Raw genomic sequence first — 25,264 nt, forward strand, 5'->3', positions numbered from 1 at the left:
AACCACATCAAAGCAAACGGTTACATGTTTCTTCGGCATTACTAGTCACTTTTCACCCCTCATTTATATTTAATTGTTAGGCTAGAAATATAAATAGTAAAATATGAATAACAGCTATCTCTTATGTTCTGTAGTATCCGGAATTTCTTTAACATGCCCGTAATACAACAAGAATACTCATTACATATTATAATGGCTACAAAATATGAGAGCTGTTTAGAAAGTATGTTCTGATACTATCTGATGCATCATAATTCTTTTTTTTCATTAAAAATGTTGTCATAATTGAAATCATCTTTACACAATAACAACACACAATAAATACCGATGTTTTTTAGTTTTATTTATTGTGTTATAAATTTATGACATAATTTGCTAATTAAAAAAAGTCAGTGAAAACACATTGGTTAGTAGAGTGAAACGCCGCCAACCGCATCAGAATACGACGATCCAGTCAGAAATGGCAGCGCATAATGTACTTCACAATGTGTACCTAAAACAACCCGCCATTTCTGATTGGATAAACCTTTTGAGATGCGGTTTGCGGTATTCAACTCTACTAAGTGAGCTCTTTCAAATGAGGTATCACTCGACCCATGCTTCAATTTAAGATTTCCACGTTTTCCTCTGTGGGCCGTCCCCCCATGGTTGGCATGTCATGGTAATAGCAAGGAAAAATAATTTACATAGCCATATGACACTGTGCAAAGTTTATAAATGTTATCTCCTATGGTTTTTTAAATATTAAGCCGTACCCATACTTTTCAAACACCCTGTATATTAATTCAAAAACTTAGAATATTCTCCATGACTGATTATTAATTTGATCTGAATAACATAGTCCTCCTTTCTCGTTTGTATTAAAAAGTAGGGGGACATCATGTTTTCCAAATGTTATTGGATGATTGTATATAATTAATTTAATTATTTGCAATAATAATATTATATATTTATATCTTACCGATGGTTATAGCATATTACAATACTGTTTGTGGCCAGAAAACAACTAGTATTATCCCAACTTGCATTATGGATGGTTTGATTGACATCTAGTTGATAACACACCTGGTATGCATCATTGAGCCTCTCACGTTTCAAGAGGCTGGCCTCTTGTAGAGCCCTCCATTCAGCCTCGAGTTCGTCCAATCTTGCCTGTATCTCCAACCCTGCGAAGTGGCCAGCTCCAATCAGTCCTTCACCCTCACTCGTCACTGCTCCCACTCTTCCTCGATTTGCAGCTATTTCTGACTCAAATGCAGCGTGTTTCTGCATCTTACTTTGAAGATTTGTTGGATCCCTGTAGTTTTCATCATTTGCAACTTGTTGTTTTTGCAGCAACCATGCCTCTACCTGAAAATTATATACTTCTTTAATGTGCTTTGTGGAATATAAGTTTAAAATATTTATAGGACATTATAGATTCTAATAACACCACTATATAAACCCAAATCATTAACAAATTTTAACTACAGACTACCAATAATATGGACTAACACTAATGTGTGGCCAATAATACAAATTTGTAATTTACTTTTGTAATATTTAGTAATCCATTCAGCTTATTAGCTTATTACTGTCCAAAATGATTACTCTATGATATAAGTTTTTCTAGTTTGCTATACATTATTCTTTAACTTTCTCCCTTTATCTAAACTGAAAACTACATAAATTTAATTCAGTTGTTAAAATGACTCTTTCTTATTCTTGTTACAATATAAACTACTGTTGTTATGATTCTGTATTAATTTATTTACCATCCATGGTAACAAATAGAAATTTCAATGTTGTATCTTAGAGCAATACCTAAAAACAAGCCTTGTTAAATTACACTATAGCCTTTCTTTTTATATTGGCCATTTGTTATTAGTTTATTCTGGAAAAATCAATAATAATTGCATTTTAGTGATAAATGTTTTTTATTATGTCATATGACTAATAGAACAACACTAATAAGGTGCATTACATTTTCCTATCAACATGTGAGTTCATACAGTTCATAAGGTTATCACAGTGCTGTAGACCAGTTCAATAGATTAAGGAACACTAATAAGATTGGATTGTGAACATTTGCCATCATTATATGTTACAAAATGTATAACGCTGTTTCGAGGATTTAAATCTACCTTTTACCTCATTACCCTCATGCTGCAATAAACATATAAAGAAAATTACAAAAAAGATTGAAATAGATATGGAAACCTATTAAACTTCAATTAATGATCTATTTACGCACAATCCTGTCTCATTAACTTACTTCATACATATTACGCAGGAACTGGTGCAGTTGGCGGGACTGATGAAGCTTCAGCCTACGTGCAGCTGCCGATTCCTTGAGCCTGTCACGCCTTGATGTGACAGCTTGCAGCCGCTGAGTGATAGCAGCACTATCGTAGTGCTGGGTCGTAAGCAGTTCTGTTCCAAACTTCTCCAACTCTTCAATCTTCCCCATTTGAGCCAAAACTGTCTTCTCAAATGCTTCATGTTTCCGCAGTAACACTTCCACTCCAGACAGGGATTCCTAGAACAATGGAATGTATGATTTTAAATTATGGATCAGCTAAATATAAAAAAAGATATATTGTATACGCTTTAAAATATATCAAACTATCATAAAAGGAACACAAAAAAAAACATTCATTAATCGTATCCAGTTACCTCTAGAGTAGATTTCCCATCCAACTAATATTGGAAAAGGAGACCACAAAGTTAGGTCCAATTTCTTACAAAAAATAAATAACAGATAAAAAACCTTTTTTTATTAGGATTCCTGTTTTTTTTCTTCTTTTTTTCCAAAATTCCTTATTAAAGGCATACAAATTTATGCATGATTACAATACTGTAACTTATACTGAAAGTATACTTACACGTCCACAAAGTTAGGTCCAATTTCTTACAAAAAATAAATAACAGATAAAAAAACTTGTTTTATTAGATTCCTGCTTTTTTTCTTCTTTTTTCAACATTCCTTATTAAAAGCATACAAATTTTTGCACGATTACAATACTGTAACTTATACTGAAAGTATACTTACACTTGTACTTGTACTTGTTACTTGAAGTTATGAATTTTTTTATTAAAAATACAGACAGACAGATGCAAAATGAAGTGTAATAGACCACAGTATTAGAGGACCTTTTTTGTTTATTTTTATCCACTTAACTATATACTAAAATGTTTCCCACCATTTTTAAACTTCCTGCATACCGGATGATTATAAAGTGTCCCTCCTGATAGCTTTTGAAGAATTCCAGATGAAAAATATTTTATGCAATTGGGAAATGTTTTTAGGTGCTTAATTTTTTGACATAGTCCTAATTTTCAAGCTTTGCCCCTGAATAGGGATGTCAATATTTAAATTGTAATTCTCATTTGCACAAACAAGGGTTTTAGCATAAACTACATACTTATCATGGCAAACAATACATTAGACTACCTCGACAAGAGGAAGCTGATTGTGGAAACAACGGAGGGTCAGCGTGAACATGAAGTAACAGCCGGCGTGCCTCAAGGCTCAATTATGGGTGCCGACCTCTGGAACGCTGACTACGACGAGCTCTTGCGTATCTCGTTGCCGAAACAAGTACAGCTCACGGACTTTGCTGATGACGTTGCGGCTACGATAGTGGTAGATAGTGCCGAAGAAGCAGAGTTTTTAATTCGGGAGACCAGAAATTATGCTTTATGGAGCAGAAATATGGGGCGGACGTCTTGAAGCAGAAAACATATCGGCGAAAGGTAGCAGCGGTGCAGCGGAGAGGCGCTCTCAGGGTTGCCTGCGCATACCGCACCGTCTCCGAAGCAGCAGTATTGGTAATTGCAGGAGCTGCGCCTATCGACTTATTGGCGTTTGAGAGAGCCAAGCTCTACAACGCTAAAGAAAATTGTGACAACTACACGGAGGCAAAAACAAGAATAAAAAACAAGACGCAACAAGAGTGGCAGAACCGATGGACATCGGGGGATACAGGTAGATGGACGGAGCGCCTCATTCCGAACATCGATGTCTGGGTCTCTCGGAAGCACGGGGACACGGACTTCTTCCTGACCCAGTTATTGACGGGACACGGGCAGTACAATGCTTATCTTTTCAAGATGGGCCTGCACACCACACCGACGTGCAAATACTGCCCTGACAAAATTGACAACGTCGAACACACACATTCTTCGAGTGTGCTCGGTGGATTGACTGTAGAAGCACCACTAAAGAGATCATAGGCACCAGGCTCTCCCCCTCAAGCCTGGTGGCCTATATGATCAAAAAAGAAGAAAATTGGTCAGCTGTTGAAGCTTACGCACAGCGCCTCCTGAAAGCTAAAATTGCAGAAAGGGACCAGTAACCTGGAGTAGGCGTTGCAAGACGCAGCACGGACTGGATTGATGTAATGCTAACGCGGTTCCAATCCAGTCCCCCCCCGTACCATCTACGGGGGGAGGGGAGAGGATTGTTTTTTTTTTAGTGGGTAGGTCTGCCAGTCTGGCAGGAATCCCACACTACCCCCACGTATATCTGCCGGAAGATGGACGGTGGAGTTTAGCGATGGTGGTGTCTTTGGAAGATCTTTTTTCAAACCTCTATAAAAAAATTTTAAAAAAATATAAAAAAAAATACATTAGAAGTTTTAAGTGTTTACTCTGTATCTTTATGTTGTAAATATTTGTTGCTGCTCACCAAGTTATTTTACTTCTTATATAAGAATGAAAAAACATAACAAGCCATAATCAACATATCATTAGTAACTATTCTTAGTTTCTTAGGTGAAAAGATAGCTTTAGATATGTTTGCACATATTTAGATATGTTTGATCTTATTTAGAACAAACATGTGTCGAATACAAAACAATAATAAAATACCCAAAAGTATTTATATGTATAAATTATATGTGTTGTTTAATTAAATTAAATCGTTTTAATTTTTTCATGGTGGGTAGGTGTTATATGAAATGTTTTTATTTTAAGTTTAAAATATATAAAAGTTATACAAATATAGGCACATATTTTTACAATTAAAAGGCACATATTCTGGAAGCCATTTTACCATCTTATACCATGTAAGAAGCTACAGAACATGAATTAGTTCTTAAATCAACAAAAACAAAAATTAAGATGAAACAAAACTTAATTAAACATATTTTTACAATCTGGTATTAATTATAAATTAAAATAAATATTGTAAATTATATTCTTAATGGTACATTTTAATTTTGTCGTATAAATTTACCCCAAAATCTTCATTATTGAGAAAAGCCTCCTTAGTAGCGAGCCAGGTGTCGGCTTGGTCAGCCTGTTCACGGAACTGCTGCAACTGGTGGGCTTGGTGGAGTCTTGTCCGTCGCTCCTCCCAAGCACCTGCCAATCTCCTCCTCAGCTCCTCCAGCCTTGCCAGGTCCTCCTCTGGGGGTGGGTTTAGCCGCAGCCCAAATTCCTTTAGAGCCTTGAACGTCTCTTGTCGCCCATCAATCTCAGCCTGTAACACCACATTTTAAAACAATGAAAATTTTTTAAGTATGAGTATGTGATGTTAAAGTTTAAACATTCAAATATTTAAATTTGAACATTTTGATAATTTACATTTTTTTAAATGTTAGAATATCAATTTTACGTTACTAGTACAACTGCTAATAATCAATTAATCAAATCAATATTAATAAATTTCTACTGGCGTTTCTACTTTATTATTATGTACTAGGATATAAACTTGAAATAACAAATACACATTCCAGATATATATACACTGAAAATTGACAACTGTATTTTAACTTAATTCTTAAAAAGAGAAAACTATTTAATAATTGTTCTAGTAGCTTAGAGATAAAAATGAAAGAAATCACAGATAATTTTTTCAAATCAGCTCATAAAAAAACAATGATCTTCTCAATCACACATATAAAAAATAACACTTTAAAATATTATTCAACCAAATATGGTGGGTGTAGGCCAGACCATAAACAGGAAAAGTTATCTGAAGATTTAAGTAACCCACACCCCACCATTGGTACATGTTGATGTTATTTTAATGAAAAGATGTCGTTATCAACTAAAAATAGCAAAATAGCCACGTCGAACAGAACTAGTTAGCGGATTGTCACCCTAACATTTGCAGGTATTATGTAGTAAGTAGACAAAATTGTTTTCTCAGTAATGTGAATGATGTTATTTAAATCTTTCTCTGTATCATACAAGTGATTCTATGTCGATAAAGAATTGCACTAATCTCCTCACACTCATTTGAGCAGAATCAACTTATATCTATTGCAATTCAAACTGTTCAGATTAATTTGTTCTGCTTAATCAGATGAGTATTAGTCTCTAGGCATGATAAATTGAACTAGTATGGATATTCTTGCTTTTTATATTTTCATTTTTTTTAAGGATGGCCTTATTTAATCTTATTTTGCCTGTCCTTATGGGCCACTGGCCTGTGTAAGAATCTTGTCAAACAAATTAAGGAAAGTTACTATACAAGATGGACAGTACTAATAAAAATAGCTTACAGTCAGGATTTAAACCTGTGCTGTCTCTAACTCAGATCCAAAGTCTGACACCTTAGACCACTCAGCCACTAGCTCTCCCAATATTGCTACCAGGATTCAGGAGAACATTGCTCTGACTTGTATATAACTTAAATTGGTATTTTAAATCTATATAGACGTTATTTAAATTAAAAACATGGCTGGATATACTCGTTCAAAAGCAGTGATAAAAATATGTCTTGTAAATGTAGGGATACCCCAGTTTTAGTTATTTGGTTTGAATAATACAGTACTTTAAACATACCTTTCTTTCGTTATGAAGTTCTAATAAAGCTTTTGCTTCTGAAGTGTTATTTGGAAGTTCAGACGAGTTCATTTTCTTGATGGTGTCAGCCACCCAGAGGTCTAGCTCATGCAGATCAGCCAGGAACTTGTGGGTCGTGTAGCCAGTGGTCAGGGTGTCACGTCTGTGCTTGCACAGAGTCTGAAGTTGTCGCCAGTTGTCTTGTAGTTCATTCAATTTGCTTCGAATAGGTGTGGACATGTCAGGGTACTTTTGGACCAACCTTCGACACTCCACCTCATGTTCCTACACACCAACATCAAATGAAGTTATATCTTTCACGGATTTCTCTAATGGAGTTATTTTAAATAGTTATTGCATTAATTAAATTGCACTAGTTAAATACCTTAATTTTCCCTTCTATGGCAGTCATGTCACGCTCTATACCATCTTGTTTCCGCAGCAGATGTTGCACTGCCTGCAAGTCCCTACCCGTATCCTCGGTTGTCATCGCCACTGCCTTCTCTGCCACTCTCTGCGACGTGTCATCCACATCTCGGTTGAATAGATGGATCTCCAGGGCGCCCGCTAGATGTTCCCTGTACTCTCCTAGTGCTCCCTGTAGTCCTCGCCACCTACAATGAGAATATAAATTAGTATAAAACCTTTTATAATAAAATAAAATGAAAAAATTCATATTTACTTATTATCCTGCAACATATTAGTTTTACACATTATATCTACATTACATTAATATTAACAAAGACACAAAATATCTCAAAATTATTTATGTATACAAAATTAATAAATGGCATCTAAGATAAATGTCTAGCTGAAATAAAGCAATAATCATGGAAGTAATTATTATATTTAGTGAATGCTTCTGACCTGAATTTATACAAAAACAAATGATAAATATTAGGTATGGGCCATTACAAAAAAAATTCAATTCATATTGTGATACCAAAATTGTGGTGTCAATTCTTGATTTTGATTCCTTTATTAATTGCAATCAATATTACAATACACCAATTGGTTTCGTTTTTACTGTTAAAGCAAATCTGGCCTGTAGGCATCCAGCCATTGTGGAACATACATATATTCCTATAAAGGAATATTTATATAAGTACACAGATTACAACACAAACCAAAATTAGTAATGTCCAATTTTTTACCACTGAACAGTGGAAGTCTGTTAATAGATACATAAGGGGCATAGTGATGCATGAACATAGGAAATAGGAACTGTACTAGTTACAAAACTGTGATTGTTAATTTAGTTCAATAGTGTTGAAAGTTATTCAGCACTAAACAAACAAGCAATTATTAAAACATGTTTTTGTAGCTCTTTTTCAGTTCTTTGTGCATGAAAAACTAGATAACTACACTAACAAAATGTAGTTGTCTAGTAAGTAATATACAGCTTGTATTTCCTATGTCTGTTCATGTATCACCATACTATATCGTTTATGCATGAATGTCAGATGTTCTGCAGTAAACAAAGAAATGATTGCTAATATTTGTTTACCTGGTACTTTGTGTTATATAAAACTATGTCCTTTGTAAGAATTATATGTATACATTATATGTGTTGTTTAATTAAATTAAATCGTTTTTATTTTTTCATGGTGGGTAGGTGTTATATGAAATGTTTTTATTTTAAGTTTAAAATATATAAAAGTTATACAAATATACGCACATATTTTTACAATTAAAAGGCACATATTCTGGAAGCCATTTTACCATCTTATACCATGTAATGAATTAGTTCTTAAAATATAGGCATTGTTTTGAACCACTGCAAATCTATTTCGAATAGAGTGATAATCTTGCATTTAAATCAAAGTTAGACTAAAAAGAACTATTTGGATTAAAAAGTTGAGAACAAAAACCAATTTTTAACTCTGCATACTTTTGTGTTTTAGTTGTATTTTACATGACAGCACACAATATTAATTCTTTTAACATGGCTTAAATATTTCTTAACATTTTTAAAATATGGTCAAAAAGTATCAGTATTCATATTAATTGGAAGAGGAATATTCAATTTAGTAAAATAATAAACAGATGATTTTAATGTTGTGTTACATCTTTATACATTTTCTAATACTTGTTTACATTCTTATACTAATTATCTAATTGCACACATTGTAACGTGTCAGCTAGTTCACTTATCTGGTGTTACCCTACCAATCATATGTTGTTATTTCATATTTACAAGTATTACTAGTAGTATTTCTTTGTTTGGGTGTTGTTGTAAGCATATGCTTCGGTGATCTTTTACTGTTACTTTGACAAGTGATCTTAAATCAGAATACTTGTGTAAAAATCTTTGTTATAGTTACTTTATCAGGAACAATTATATGCTAAAAGTGAAACTAGTTACAAGGCTTAACAATTAAAAGTCAACGAAAGCTTTATAAGCTATAACATTTTATGGTTAGATAACATTTTGACCACCTGTATGTTTTTCTTTTAGTTTATCACATGTTTTTTTATTTTTACTTAATATAAAATGCTCAACTTTTGTACAAAAAAAAACTGTAAATTGATTCTTTGTATCGTTATGTTTGCAAGGGTACATGAACTGAAATATATACAAATATAAATACATTACAAGAAAAGTATTCGTTGAAATTTCATGAATAAAATGGTACATAACATATTTATTTTATATAAATAGGATTGATAATAAAATGCATAGTATGACATACCAAAAGCATTCTGCCACTGAGAGAAGTTTGACCAATAGTTCTAACATTAAGACTTGAAATCCTATTTAATTCAAATATTCTGGATTCATACTACTATTTTTTTTTTTTTTTTATTTTTTTTTGTATGTGCGAATTGGAAAAAGCGGTTAAAGAGATGAAAGAGGGGAAATCTGCGGGAATAGACGAGCTGACGGCTGAGATGATAAAGGCGGCGGGCCCATTGGGAATTCAATGGTTGTACAGAGTGATGAGAGTGATTTGGAAGGAAAAGAAGATACCAGAAGACTGGAAAATGGGAATAATAGTGCCGATTTTTAAGAAAGGCAATAAGCAAAAATGCGAGAATTACAGGGGAATAACTTTGTTGTGCCATACACAAAAAATTTATGAAAAAATACTGTTGCAGAAAATTAGACCAGTACTGGAAGAAACAGGAAGAGAGGAGCAATGTGGTTTTAGGAAAGGTAGGTCAACGGTGGATGCTATTTTTGTGATGAGACAAGTGTTAGAAAAGAGGTGGGAATACGGAAAAGATACAATGGTAGCGTTTATAGACCTACAGAAGGCATATGATAAGGTACTGAGAGAAAGGATATGGGAGAGTATGAGAAAGAGAGGATTGCGTGAGGGAATTGCGTGAGGGAATAGTAGAAAGAATAAAGAACCTGTACGGCATATGTAAAAACAGGGTAAGAATTGAAGAAAAATATACAGATACTTTTAAAACAGAGAGAGGAGTAAGGCAGGGAAGCATATTGTCACCTTTCCTTTTCAATATTATAATGGATGAAATTATTCTAGAAGTACAAGGAAACAGAGGAGCAGAAGAACTTAAGACAATAGCATATGCGGATGACATAATGATATGGGAAAATAGGGAAGAAGAGTTAGAACGAGAGTTAAACAAATGGGCAAAAGTGGCGAAGAAATATGGTTTAGAGATGAACATACAAAAATGTAAAGTAATGAAAGTAGAGAGAAGGGATGGAAATAACAAAGACGTGTTAGTTGAAGGAAAAAGACTTGAAAAGGTGAAGGAATTCTGTTATTTAGGAAGTATCATAACAGATAGGGGCACAATAAGAGAAGAGATAGGAAACAGAATATGGAAGAGTGGAAAGTTTTTCAATATGGTAAAGAAGATTGTGTGGAGTTGGGACATTGGGAAAGAATCAAAAGTATTGATGTATAAATCTTATTTCCAACCAATTTTATTATATGGAGCAGAGACGTGGACGTGGACTAAAAATGATTTAAGCAGATTGCAAGCTGCAGAAATGAGATTTTTAAGAGGGATAGAGAAGACTACAAGAAGAGATAGAATAAGGAACGAAATAACTAGAGAAAGATTGAAGGTAGTTTCACTGCAAGAGACAATGGAAGGAAGAAGAATACAGTGGATGGGGCATGTGAAGAGGATGGGAGATAATAGAATGCCTAGAATAGCACTGGAGAAGGAGGAAGGAGGAAGAAGACCAAGAGGAAGACCGAGAGGAAGATGGGAGGACCAAGTGTGGAAAGACATAGAGAGAAGGGGACTACAGAAAATACAGGTGGATGAAGAGGAGACCTGGAACGATAGACTAAAGTGGAGGAGGCTGTGTACGACGACCCTTGAGAACGGAAACGTCTGACGATGATGATGATGATGATTCTGGATTCAACCATCACTAATAGTAATTATTAAATAATTGTTGGTATATAAGTCTGTATTTCAATTCCTAGTCATATCTTGTCTAAAATTCTAATAATATGAAAGATATTTGTTTTTGCTTTATTAATAGAAAATATACTTGAGGCTTTTTCAAAATTTTAAATGTATTGTTTTACAATAGTTTGATTAAATTATCTATTGTTACTTTTACAATGTTTAAGCAGAAGTTAATTAAAAGCAGCAATAGATATAACTTGGCATACTGAATAGAGAAACAGATTTTAAATTATAGTGTAAGAAAAGTATAAAAGGCTGTTTGAGCAGACAGCAATCAACAGAGGGACATACTTGAGATTGAAGTGCTCTCGCCGCTGCTGTACTGAACGTGTGTCACTGCGACCCTGCCGTATTAACTTGTCTGCTAGGGCGTTAATCATCTTGATCCTGGCATCGTCCACTCTCATGTCACTGTCTACATCGTCAAGCTTGCGCTGGAGAGCCAGGCAATGCTCGTAGTCCCGCCCCATATCTCCTGCTTGTACCATCATTTCCTACACCGTGCCACATGGAGATGAACAAATTTATATTCTTTATTCTATTCAGATTATTAACAGTGCCAACAAACATTTTTATGACTATTAATATTGAGCAGCTACAGTTGTCATCAGCAACTGTCACAAAGTCAATACAAAACCTTCAATCACAAGTGTAATCCAGTTGTTCAGTAGACTTTTAGATATCAATGAAGAATAATTTAGAGATTGACTGCTTCCTGATCGTGGTCAGTTTTATATGTTTAGTGAGCCACAATGTGCAGATTCACTAGACACACCTTGTTAATCATGTTGCATAACCCTGTCATCACAGATTGGAAAATGGCCGTATATAAGACTCTAGCTGACTCACTGTGGTAGAACTTGCTTCTACACATACATTTATTTTATTTTGAACTGAACTTCTATATTAATTTTGAATTTTAGGAATACTTTTAAACCGTTTCTAATTGTAACCAACAACGACAATATTACCATTCAAAAGATGATGATGGTTAACCCTATTACAACAAACCATTGTTACATCACCTGTAAAGTAGGACAGCAATGAGGACTACCCGGCGATAAAACAACAGCACATAGTTTTCCACTCCAGACCTCATTGCTAGTTCAGTATTTGTAGTTTTTCGCTACCTTCATGAGGGGTATATCAATAAAAAATTTAGTGGTAATAAAATTTAAACATTTACAACTACACAAATGCAGTTTTGTTTTTGTTTGCATTGAATATATTTATAAACATAAGTCAGATAATTATAGTAATTATACTAGCACTAACATAGTGTACTTAGTGTAAGTTTGTAATATTTTTCAATAGAGTAAATAGTAGTGTTGACAATATGTAGAAGAGTCATTTATTCTATACAGTTCATCCTAGACATATAAACAAATCCAAACAGGTAATTTTATATTTTGTTTCCTTTTGATTATCTCCACTATTGATATGTATGTTTTTGAATGTTTTGATTTGAATTTTGTTAAACTTGGTACACTTATACAAAACAATATAGAGAACGAAATAAAAATAATTCCCACTATAACAATACCCAAACGTTTAATACTTGTTGTACATACTTTCAGATGTTTGTAGTAGGGTTAACAGTTTCCTATCTTTACTGGAACTTTATAGTAATGGTTTTTTTACAACTGTAAGAAATACTCTTGCTAATAATAGGCATATACAGTTTTCAGGCTTATCCTCAAAATGGCGTTATGAAATTTTGGAACAAGGTATTTTTTGGTCCTAATACCAAAAGAGTTTTAAAGAATCACGAATTCAATCTAATTTCATACAATTGGCTTACTATTTCCTTTCATTTCATTAAAAATTGTAAGATGCAGTTGAATAATTTGTTACCTTATCTCTAATCCAAGCTTCAATTTTATCAACTTGGTTGTTGAACTCCAAGATATCCTGAGCTTCTTCCAGACCACGACCACGGTTGTTGCTCTCCTGCAGCAGGCTGCGCCACGCACTCAGCAGATGTTCCAATTGAGCGCGGATCTCACGAGATGCCTTATGTTTCTTCCCCAGTAACATCTCACCTGCATTTACATTTTTAATCAGTGTACTGATTTGAATTTTAAATTACATGGAATAAACAGAACTGTTATAAAGTTTTTATATTCACACTATTTTTTCTTAGTTGATCAACTATAAATGAATGGATTTAATAATATATATTCATTAAATTAGTACGAACAGTAATAACCTAATTTAATCTCAATAAAAATGTAATCACAAAATGTACTTGCTCCGCCAAGACTTTCACTTGCTGGGCAAGTATACCACCACTACACCACAGAGCCCTTATTTTTCACGATTACATTTTTTTGTATGTGATTGCTTCTGTCACATGGGTGTTTAAATAACCAAACTAATATATGATCAGAAGACCAAATACCTGTAAAACGACTTGTAACATTCAATAAATTAAAACTTGGATTAAAACAAGGTGTTAAAATCCAAACACAGACACAGACACACACACACACACACACACACACACACACACACACACACACACACACACACACACACACACACATATATATATATATATTTTACACTCCATAACAATATCAGAAATATCGAGAGCCGTGCTCACTTTGGGGCGATGGTCGGGGACTGGTTGTAGGCGATGGTGGTTGATGGTACCTGTGGAGTGCATGTGGGCAAGTGGTGGTTATTGGTTGAACGATTGAGGTTTTACATTATTACTACTTGATTTGATTGACAACTTGATTAAATAATCTGAATACATTTAAGTTATGTGTTTTGCATTAATGTTATATTAGTACATATAGCTTAGCTTATTTTCTTTACATTTGTTTTATCTAATTTTAAGAAAATATGTTGTTAGTATCGTTTTTATTTTTTTCTTATTATCTTGAGGTTGAATGGAAGAAAGCACTAATACAGACCCAAGACCGCTTCAAAAAATTAAGACACTTCATTTTTTCATTTATATATATATATATATATATATATATATAATACATACACCATTTGGATTGTTGTTTGGTACATCTTTTACTACTATGAAGGAGTAAGTGGTGTTCATCAATAAATTTAATCAATATAATAATAATATTTAAATACTGTATACATGAAAAATTACAAGTATTTCATTACCATTATCTTTGATTGCAGTTATACGAGGCTGGTTTGCTGCCAGTTCAGCTTGGAATGCCTGATGTTTTTGTAGTTTCTTTATCTTATCCTCTAGACTGCTAACTTCTCCCTTGTTCACTTCCACTTCCAATTTCTTCTGTTTTTCTCCGATCCATGACTCAGCCTGGTAACATAAGTAAATTATACTATAGCGAATAGAAAACATGGACTGTCCATAGATATTTTAAACGTCTATGACATTATCAACAGAGAGGGAATATATAAAACTTTTGAATATATAAAAAAGTTTGACATTGCAAGTAAATTGAAAAAATTGGCTAATCTAAGCATCAATTAATGAAAACGTAAAGTAAAAGTAGAAAAAGAGCTGTCAGAAATATAATTTGAAGAAGTTACACAATTAAGACAATCGATAATTGTCATCCATACTATTTAATATAGCATTGGAAGATGCTTAGCAAAAAGTTTGACAAACATCCCCAGGAGTCTAAGTAGGTACAAGGATTAATACACTAGCTTTTGTAGACACATAAAAAAGATCTATAAGAACAAATTTAATTTCTTTGTGAAAGTAAGCAAATGGATACCTATTAGTGACGAAAAGACTACATATATATGCACTAAACACAATAAGTATGGGAAGTTAGAACAGTGAAGAGGTTGACCAAATTAAATATCTTAAGGCAGTAATAATAGTGAAGAAAAAGAAATCAACAATAATAAACTTAGCCAATAAATTTCCCTATGCCTGCAGTTAGATCCTCAGTTCAAAGTTGTCACAGTTTAAATTAAATTAAAGTGTACCATACATTTATCTAGTGTTGCTTTATAGTGCAGACATGGATTATGAACAAAAAAGAAGAAAGAAAATTAATTATATTTGAGAATATAGTTTTAAGGGAGATTTTTGTCTCACACAAAAGAATGAAGTATAAAGTATAAATACAATAAGAAGAGATTTATAAATAGATAATGAAGTAGCAGCATATGTCAGAGCAAGGAAAATAAGATGGACTAGACACACATTAAAAATATAGCAAATATCACATTTAAAGGAAATAACACTTGGAAAGCACAAAGAAAGAGGGCCGTTAGAAAGACACAGAAGAAGATAGTGGGACAATGAGTTAGATGTCCAGGAAGTGGGAGCATGCGTGGAGTAGATAGTAGACAGTGGAAGATGGAGGGCAAATTCCAGCTAGGACATACAAGTACGTGGCCTTGGGTGTATGTGAATGGGGGAGAGTAACATACTATGGGAGATCTCTATAAAACATCATCTAAATTATTATAGATGTCACATCATATGCTCTTGGATAAACTTCAAAACTCACACACCAGATCCTAACATAACTCTGAAAGTCCATTTATAAAGTTAAACATATTATCCAGAAGGAAAGAGGATTTTTCCAGAAATTTGTCATTGTTCAGTATACAAAAAAATCAAAAACACTAGGTTTCGAGATCTGCAATCTCTTCTCAGGTGAATAACTAACCTAACAAATAACAACAAAAATCCTATTTCCTTCACAATCCTTCCGTCATCAAAAACAAACTTCAAACAAAGAGATTATCCAGAACAGGTAAAATGTTAAAATGTAAAGTATGGCTAAAAGAAGTTAATTAAAAGTATTCTATCCCATTAGATCGATTTTGATACAAAATGAAATACTAATCACTTTTCAATAATAACTGTAACATACGCAAAAGTAGATGACTAAGCAACTGGTAGTTTTTTTTTATACGTTTGAATGATTTTTCTCCACATTAAAGAATCAAAATTTACTCCTGCTTACCTCCCCAACATCCCGCACGAACTGAGCATAAAGCTGAGCATCATCCAGCCTCTGTTTGCGCAGCACACACAGCTCTTTAACCTTAGCCCTGCGTTGCACCACTTCTCCCAGTCTGCGCCCAATCAAGTCACTCTCGAAGTGTTTCTGGGCCAGCAACTTGTCCCCATGCTCTTGAAGTGCCACTATCTTCTCCTCTTGTGTCCCCAGTAACTTCTCAAAAGCATCATGTTTTTTCACATAAGCATCAACTTCATCCACAGTTTCGCCTAAAACAATAAAATTACATTTTATATAAATCGGTATTGTTTACATTAATTTTTGTTGAAGCTGAAATAAAACTCTAAATATTATTCAAATTGTGGAATAAATATTAAATTTTAATAGAAGCGCTTTATTTTATTTACTATCAGGTGTACAAAATTACTGAGATTATTAATACCATATCATGTAGCAGAATATGTAATGTGTCGGTTTTACTGGGATGGAATCCCAGTTCATGAACAATATTTTTATACCATAAAAAGTATTCAAGGGAGGTTGTACACACAACTTTTAGAAAATACTATAATAAGTATCCTTATGATAAGGTAGCCTAAATTTATTGTTTATTAAACTCAGAAATTACTATAAAACATTAGAAGAGAACAGTCAAAATTAATTGTAAATTACATATGTATGCATTAAGTACAAGTTTTTTGCTTCAACATTTTTTGTTTATATTTCTGACAAATAATAATTAAAATTAGACATTAAACAAGATATTCTTTTCAAAAATACACTGTAAATACATTTGTAGATGTATTTTCCATAGCAGTCAACATTTTAACTAAAACTTTAAAATGGCTGAAAGTAGTGTGGCAGTACAGAAACATATGGAACTAATTCAAGCATTAAAAATGTGACTATACCAAAGTCAACTCCAGACAGAGCTGCCTCTTGTGTGCCACAGAGGGTGTCTAACTGCTTAGCATCTCGGAGGAAAAAGTGTAAGTCTATCAGCTGATCTAGGTGAACTTTCTTGTGCTGCCAGGAACTATGCAATCTCTGACGTTCTTCCAACAGTTGGCTGAACTTTTCTTGGATTTCCTGAAAAAATTAAAAAGTAAAAATTAAAAAAAAATTGTTAAGAGCCTTTGTTTGTGTACAGAACAGTTGGAAACTGTAAAGAATTATAGAAACTCAGAACTTAAATATAAAACTTAAACAGAATCCACGTTTTCTGTCAATGATAAATTCTAGTGCAATAACTACACATATACTAAAAATAGGTTCTTACCTTCCATTTAATGTTAGCCCTGAGAGTAATACAGAGTAATTTCTATAAGTTTTGGCACAATAATGTCATCATCAGGAATGAAGATAGTTAAAACACTGTCAGTTATTATTTGCATTTTTTATGATGACACTATTATGTAGAAACTTGTAGAAATTCACATGACTGACATTTCATGGAAGATAAGTTCATCCGTTCAGTCCAAGGGGCAGTTATATCTTCTTGATGAGTTCTAATATGCAAAAATTGGTAAATAGTATTACTCACTCACTCTTCAGTGTTAAGAGTAAAATCCTCTTCACTGGATTACAATTGTTTTTTCTGATTACTATCTTTTTAGTTGGTTTTGTTTAGATACGACACCTTGCTTTAAAATTGTCAATTATTGACCCTTGCCCAATGAATCTGTATTATTACCAATACTACAATTAGATTCAAATATTAAAAAAATATTAATATGATTCAATAAAAATATTCCAAGTTTTGTCTTTGTAAAACAAAAGTTTTAGACTACCTGAGAAGCATAATGATCTCCGTTCACCATAGCCTCCCCAAGTTCCATGACTTGACGGAAGCTCTCCTCCCTGGCCTCAATCTCTGCCTTGACTGCCTCATGTTCGGCTTTGAGGATCTGAGCACTGGCTGCATCTCGTACCTTCTCCTCAGTCAGCATGGCCGCACGCAATCCACTTGCCCAATTCATAAGATCCCGCACCTATACATATATTAGGAGTTACTTTACAATAAAGTTTATTAATTTCCTCACACTGCTTTAAAATTTACAGTAGCTCTTCTATTCTGGCAGTTACAAGGAGAACCTAATTGTATTAGTACCATACACATTGTGATTTTCTACTAGATAAATTAATGTAATTGACTTAGGAACCTCACTGCAAGTACTGATCATGAAAAATCTGAACATTGTGACACATTATTCAATTTTGTACACAGTTGTTAAGACTGAATAAAATGGTTATTAATATTGACAAAACTAAGACACAACAATTTGAAATTCATAATATACAAAACACAGTTACATGAAGAAAATAAATGAAAAATAGATAGGGCAATCGTGTAATTTGAGGCAATAAAAATAACTATGACTATTATATATGCCAGCATTTAATTCTTCTAAATCTGTTATTTGGTATTAATGCCAATTTATTAATCTCTGAATATTAAAATGCAATAGCCACTATTTTAAATAGCTCTCTTGATAGAAAAGTAAAAAGCTACATAAAAGAGAATGTCACATCCCTGGTAGAACAGAAACCTGGTGAAGAATGTGTGAATTTGGAACACACTTCTGTATTAATAAGTTGGACTATTACATTTAACAGGCAGATCTATCTGTATTAACACAAGAGCTATGAGGTAGCTTAAGCTTATTTCAATAGAACATTATCACGAATTACTTGTGCAAGGAAGCGTTGCAGGTCACAGCTAGCCTGTAACATCTCGCGCCTTGTGGCTGAACGTTCCTGGAGGGCCGACCAGCTGGCTACCACCACCTCCTGCTGCTGACCGATATGAGCAGCATTTGTACCAGGATACTGAGCTTGTAGGCGTACTGCGTCCTCCACCAGGACCTTCAGTAACAATATATATCATAATTAGTTATCATTAATTTTATACTAAATTAGACTAGATTAATTAATACAATCCATTGTAAATTGTTTCTGATGATTTGAAAAAGCTACCTTAATATAAAAAAGCGAGTAATTAAATTAATCAAAAGTTTTATTTGATTAAAAACTCTTCATTTATAAACTACTTTATACAAAATGAAAAAATTTTATCACTTTATAAGTAAATGATCATTATAATGTTTTTGAAACATTTAGCTACCTGAAGCTGGGCTTCAAGAGCCACAAGATCATTCTCAAAGCCCTCATGTTTGCTGCGGATGAGTGCCAGAACAGAGTTGAGATCCCGGCCCAGGTCATCAGATATTGCAGCATCCTTGTCATGTATGCGAGAGAGAGCCTCGGCCACATCACGGTGAAAACGATGTATCTCCCCAGCCGCTGCAAGCCGTTGCTCTCTGTTGTCCAGTACCAACAGCAGCTGCTGCCAAGACTCCCTAAACATGTCACAGAGTTCAAGCTCCCATCCTGTATAATTGCTTCTTCTTTCTTCCTAACTTTTTCTAGCAAATCATCTAATGAAATTCATTAAAACATTACAAACTAAATTAAATTGTATCATATTTTTACAACAAACTGCCTTATTCCTATAAATATAGTAAATTAACAGTTTAATTTATAAGACATGAAACGGTTCGGTAATTGGGGATGGTTTCAGGTAATGGAAGGGGATGTAGTGGGGAAACGCCAGTCTGCTACTATCCCTACTAACAAAGTCAGGTCGTCGCTTCGTCCCGCACACTGCATGACCTGGGTGTAACATTGCGTTGCGATTGCACATGCAGTGTAATAAAATTAGTTGATCCCTAATCTCCTTTCTTTTTTCTACATTGAAGCATCAAATATTAAACAGGAAATAATAGTTTTTAAGCATAAACTTTTGAAATTTTAAAACTTATACAATTTATATAAAGGTAAAAACCCTTCAAATTCTAGTTCAACATTGTTACGGAAATTGACATACTTAATGTATAAAACCAATGTATGTAGTACTTGTGGAATTATTATTACATGTATAATAATTCCTTGTAAAACTTGTATACGTACGTGTATTATTACGAAAGTGACTGAAACATGACCAAAGCATTCGATATGTATCCACTTTTCCCCACCAACTTCTACATCAACAACTCGTTTTCCTTTATTAATAGGATTTTCCAAGCCTTTGATTTCACTTTCTGTCCACATTTTTGTTGCTGCTGTAGGACTATGAAAGTAAGTTTTATCCATGTATAATCTATTGGGCACTGATTCACGATAAGCCCATTTCTCAAATAATCAATCTTAAATTTCTTATATCAGGCATTTAACATTTTTCTGTTGTTTTCAGCTTTTTTCCCCATGGGAGTTTTTACTTTCTTAAATAACTCTGTGAACAGTACTCAAGTGACTTTCCACAAGCTTCTAGCACTCAAAACTGTAGTCTCATATGCAGGGGTACTGTTTTTCCATATACGTTTATACATTATATATTATTAACCGTCCCTGACTATGTAGAACCGGTTTCTTGACAGATGTCACAGCTGAAACATAAAGATTGTTCATTTTGAACTCTTTTAGCAATTTTACACAATGGCAATGACGCGAGATTGATGTTTTTGGTAGCGCTTGTAGCAGTCCAACCAGCACACAGATAATCAAGAGACAGAGGAGCGGAGCAAGGCTGTGTCTGCGGACTAGTGTGTACATCCTGTCTACAGATTCACGTCTTATAAATTCAACTGTAGATGACATAACATGAAAACTGTATACTGGAGTTAATTGGTAATCTGTCTATTTTGTCCCCTAGTCTATCACTTATGATATTTTACTAAAACATAGTTCAATTAATAAAATGAGATAATTGATTGAGGGGTTGAGTTAAGTGGTATTCCACAACTTTTGTACTCCTGTTCAAAATTAGTACTTGAAACCTATCAAACTCACAACATTTGTATAGAAAATTATATTTTCTAACCATTATTTCAAGTACAACAAATGGTTTATAAGTGCAAATGAGGCCGATTTAAGGTGGCAGTTATCTATGATATCAAAACTTACAGTATATTACTCAGTATTTTAGTCTCGTATCTTAACTCTCCAACAGTAATAAATACCGATCAATAGCAGGCACTCTTTTGGTACAATACAAGCATTTTTTTTCCAGAAAATATTATAAAAGCACTATATGCTACTTAATCATAGTTATATACGCTTAAATGAAAGATAAAATTATGAAGAATACATAGAGTTGAGTTGGAGTCTTCTACGTCGTTCATTTTGAAATATTAAAAAAAATTACATTTTCCATTACAAAACTTATATTATTTCCTTTCATTCTGTCAATGTTATTAGTATTGTCACATAACAAATTTATCCATGTACAAATTTGAGCATGCATAGTTACAACATGATTGTAGCTTCTCACAAAATATTTACAAATATTGAATAACTGATGTGTTTATATAAAAATTGCAAATTTAGGACAATGCCATTTAGGTATAAACTATAAATTCTGTTGTTTGAATGATTACAGACATAGATTTTTATATTGTTTGTATGCATTCAATTGCATTTTCAGACAAGTAACTTACATAAGAAATTCCCAACCTTGCTACTTGAAGCGTTAAACAACTTGTAGTTGTAGTTTGAACAATTTAATACAATGTCTACTAATTACTGCCTTTAGAGATCCAGGTCCGCCCTGTGATTGTTTTTTAGCATTTTTTCTCAAAGGGAGAGTAAATGTTTATAGTTTTAGATGTTAATAAAACTCAGTGTATATAAAAATAGTTGAAGTGTTAAGGATGTTGTTGTGGTAAATCTTTGATTCATTAAATCAACATTTAATGCTTAGGTCGCTATCACTGTATGTTCACAGGTAAACAAAAATGTAATGAAAAATCTAAATGTAATGTCAGCTTTACTGACAGGTTCAATGCGGTATGGTGACTCATAGTACACTTTTATTTAAAAACAGGTTTTCATAAAACAAACTCCATTTTCCAGAACATATATATTTTTTACAGTTTTTACCGATTTAATTAGGGATTGAATTGGAGAGAATATTTTATAATTATTACGATAAAGTCTATTATTACAAATGAATCACGGATAGCTCAAGCTGCACAAGAGTTATTTTGTTTATACAGTTATTTTTCGTTACCAACAAAAAATAACAACAATAAATTGTTATTTTGTTTATACAGTTATTTTTTGTTACCAACAAAAAATAAAAACAATAAATTGTTATTTTGTTTATACAGTTATTTTTCGTGTGCAGCATGAGGTCACCCTTGACTCATGACATGTCCAGTTGTTTCCCTTGTTTACGAAAACTTCAGCTTCTGTCATTGTCTGCTATGTTATTGCATCAACCTCCTAGGTAGAAGATAGATCTTTATGTTTGTCATGTTTTGAAGCTTTATTCAACAATTCAATACTGGTCTAATTGAATATAAACAGTGTGCAGTACGAGTCATGGATAACTCACGACAGTTAAAAAGTAATCACCCTACATGGTGACATTCCCTAATTTAACACAATCTGCTAGTTACGGCAAATTCACATAGAGCACTCTTATCGCTGACATACACAAACTATCAGACACCAAATTCCAGCATCTTCAAGAATGATGACTCATGAACCATACCACTGAAATAATAAATCTTTGTGAGCGAAAATGCTAGGGATGTCAGTAATGTTTTTGGTAACTTGTTTCTTACAAACAAAAAACCATTTTTTGAAAAAGAAACTCCAAAACTAACATATCTTTAAAGATTTTTGAATAAATTGTGGTTTTATGCCAAATTGGTTACATGTTTTATTTGTAAACAAATTTATTATTATTGAAAACATAACAATTTTTAGAAATTACTATGCAATAATACTGTATATGTTGATTTATTAAACGCCATTTATAACTAAAACTATTTTCATTAGAGTACCTGATAGATATGAGCTATGCCAGACCAGAAACTCAACTGGTGCTTGTTATGTCCGGTAACCGCACACTGAAGACTCACCTGATAGCCTGATGTTTGAGTCTGACGTCTGCCACTGCGTCACTTGTCTCCACCTCCTCTCTACTACACCACAACCAAGACCATAAGCAACATCCGGCTACCTCTCAACTTGTTTACTTTAGCTTGTGGCGTTTTGAAGAACTACTAAATACAATCAGTCTTTACTGTACTAAAATTTGTGTTAAATTTTCATGAGTGATTTTGATTTATAACATGAACAGCAAAATATACTTTAGTTGTAACAAGTTGAGAAGATTGTAGCCAACAGCAGCATGCCACAAAAATGTCAAAAGCATGCATAAAACAACACTCAATGACTTAATAATTTAAGAGGAAGCTTTGATTTAGTGATGAATCGATTCCATATTTTAAGTTCAGTTCTAGTTTTGTTCTCTACAGTAAACGGTTCCTAGTTTCTGTTGGTTTCAAGTACATTTCTTTTGAGACAAAAATCTCTAAATTCTTGGATGTGATAACTATGTTATCTTCAACTGTAGAATGTTTACTAAATGCTGATAATTTTAAGTTTTTTTTTAAAACGCATCAAACATAAATTTGATAACAAGTTTTATGCTGGAGTTAGTATACTTTTGCAGCCCTTTTCACAAGTGTGCAAGGTATATGGCACTCATTTTCATGACCACATTTCAGTGTGCATTTTGGCCATTAACAGTCAACTGTGCAGTAAAAACGAGTCAAACCATTACATGTAATATACACATAATATATACATGTATATCTACCCACTGCCACTAGACACCACTTCTATAAAGAGAACAGGAATTTGTTCAGCAGCACTACCGAAATAGTTAAATGTTCTAATATTAATATAATGATTTAATAGTATCAGATATCCCATCAATATCTATAGGATGCTTCTTCTTCAAAGTAGATACCACAGATTGTATCTCATTTTCTACAAACTCTCGGAAAAAACATTGTTTGGTAGGGGATACTAATTGGTGTAAACATATTAGGTAGCACAAAAACTCCACTAGATGTTACAATACATAAGTAAAACATTAGTGTACAGCCTATTGCAGTTGCCATCATCCCTCATGTTGGGCCCAAACAGAAAATACTGTGCACAGTCCTTTAGCTATTTTTTTTTTATGAACATATAAGTAGGTTAAAAACACACTTTATAGTTAAAATGCTAATAATTACAGTATTAGAACAAATAAATAACTATCAGTATTTGTCATACAAAATTATCGTGTTAAATATTATTTGTATGAAAGACTATTTATATTTAATACAATACAATATTAATAAATCAATATTGTAATTAATTGGATTTTATAGGAATTGAATAGACTGTATTATATTATAATGTGAAACTGGGAACAAGGGACCATTTTTGTAGAGAACTGGAGAACTGAGAACCAGCATTAGGAACCAAAACATCACACTAGCTTGTATTTTTATTTTATTAAATATAGAAAAATCTAAACTAATAAGTGCTACTGAGCATATCAATGGATTTTTAGTGATCTACTCTAATCTATGGTATTGTTGTTATAAATTTAAATAGTCTCTTGTGAATTACGTTTGTTTAATAATAATAAGTAAGCAAAGTATCTAACTTTTTCAGTATATAAAATTCAGAAAATATTTTACAACAAATAATACGGCATGCAATGTATGCATACAAAATTTAATTTTTTTCAATGATGCATGCATAGATTTAATAAAGAAAATTATCCACACCACATATTCAATGAGAGTTATATTACAGAAACATAGCTTAACATAGCAAAACAGGTATATATACAGCAAAGCAAAACACTGCAAAACCATAGCTTATCACATGTTATACATAGAATAAATTGTCTGAGTAGTTTGTTTCACAGTGAGTTACCATACCAGCAAGGCCTTAGCCACAGTTTCTTTGACTTTTAATTAAAAATATTTCAGAATCTTGATTAATTAAAATAGACATTCTTTCTAAAATAAGAAAGATTGGGAACAACTTAAAAAACACAAATATGTACTTTTATTTTTTTAAGTAGAGATAAATTTGTGAATATGTTTGAATTCACACCTTACAATGGCATCTTCAACACTGAAAGGCCTTGTGTATTGAATTTAAATTATTGGATAATTGTGTATTTCTTTTACTGCAATTGTGTGCCCAATAAGATGAGCCTCACCTTCAATGAAATGTATGATTTTTTTATCTTGTATTTTACAGAATAGTATTATTATATTCAGTAAATTTTATAGGATTTATAA

General features: G+C 33.0%; 1 protein-coding gene across 1 annotated transcript in view; it reads right to left on the minus strand.

Annotated features, from left to right (window-relative positions):
* LOC124361291 (spectrin alpha chain-like) overlaps positions 1 to 25,264 on the minus strand; it is a 91,875-nt gene that overhangs the window by 36,408 nt on the left and 30,203 nt on the right. The window contains 14 exon segments of the mRNA XM_046815338.1: positions 1,066 to 1,350; positions 2,255 to 2,518; positions 5,219 to 5,464; positions 6,775 to 7,059; positions 7,160 to 7,388; positions 11,470 to 11,672; positions 13,033 to 13,220; positions 14,311 to 14,473; positions 16,107 to 16,372; positions 17,015 to 17,192; positions 17,894 to 18,094; positions 18,795 to 18,968; positions 19,228 to 19,462; positions 23,030 to 23,092. Of these exon segments, the coding sequence (XP_046671294.1) occupies positions 1,066 to 1,350; positions 2,255 to 2,518; positions 5,219 to 5,464; positions 6,775 to 7,059; positions 7,160 to 7,388; positions 11,470 to 11,672; positions 13,033 to 13,220; positions 14,311 to 14,473; positions 16,107 to 16,372; positions 17,015 to 17,192; positions 17,894 to 18,094; positions 18,795 to 18,968; positions 19,228 to 19,462; positions 23,030 to 23,092 (2,980 nt within the window).

The sequence above is a fragment of the Homalodisca vitripennis genome, chromosome 4 (assembly GCF_021130785.1).
Source record: "Homalodisca vitripennis isolate AUS2020 chromosome 4, UT_GWSS_2.1, whole genome shotgun sequence".
Classification (NCBI taxonomy): domain Eukaryota; kingdom Metazoa; phylum Arthropoda; class Insecta; order Hemiptera; family Cicadellidae; genus Homalodisca; species Homalodisca vitripennis.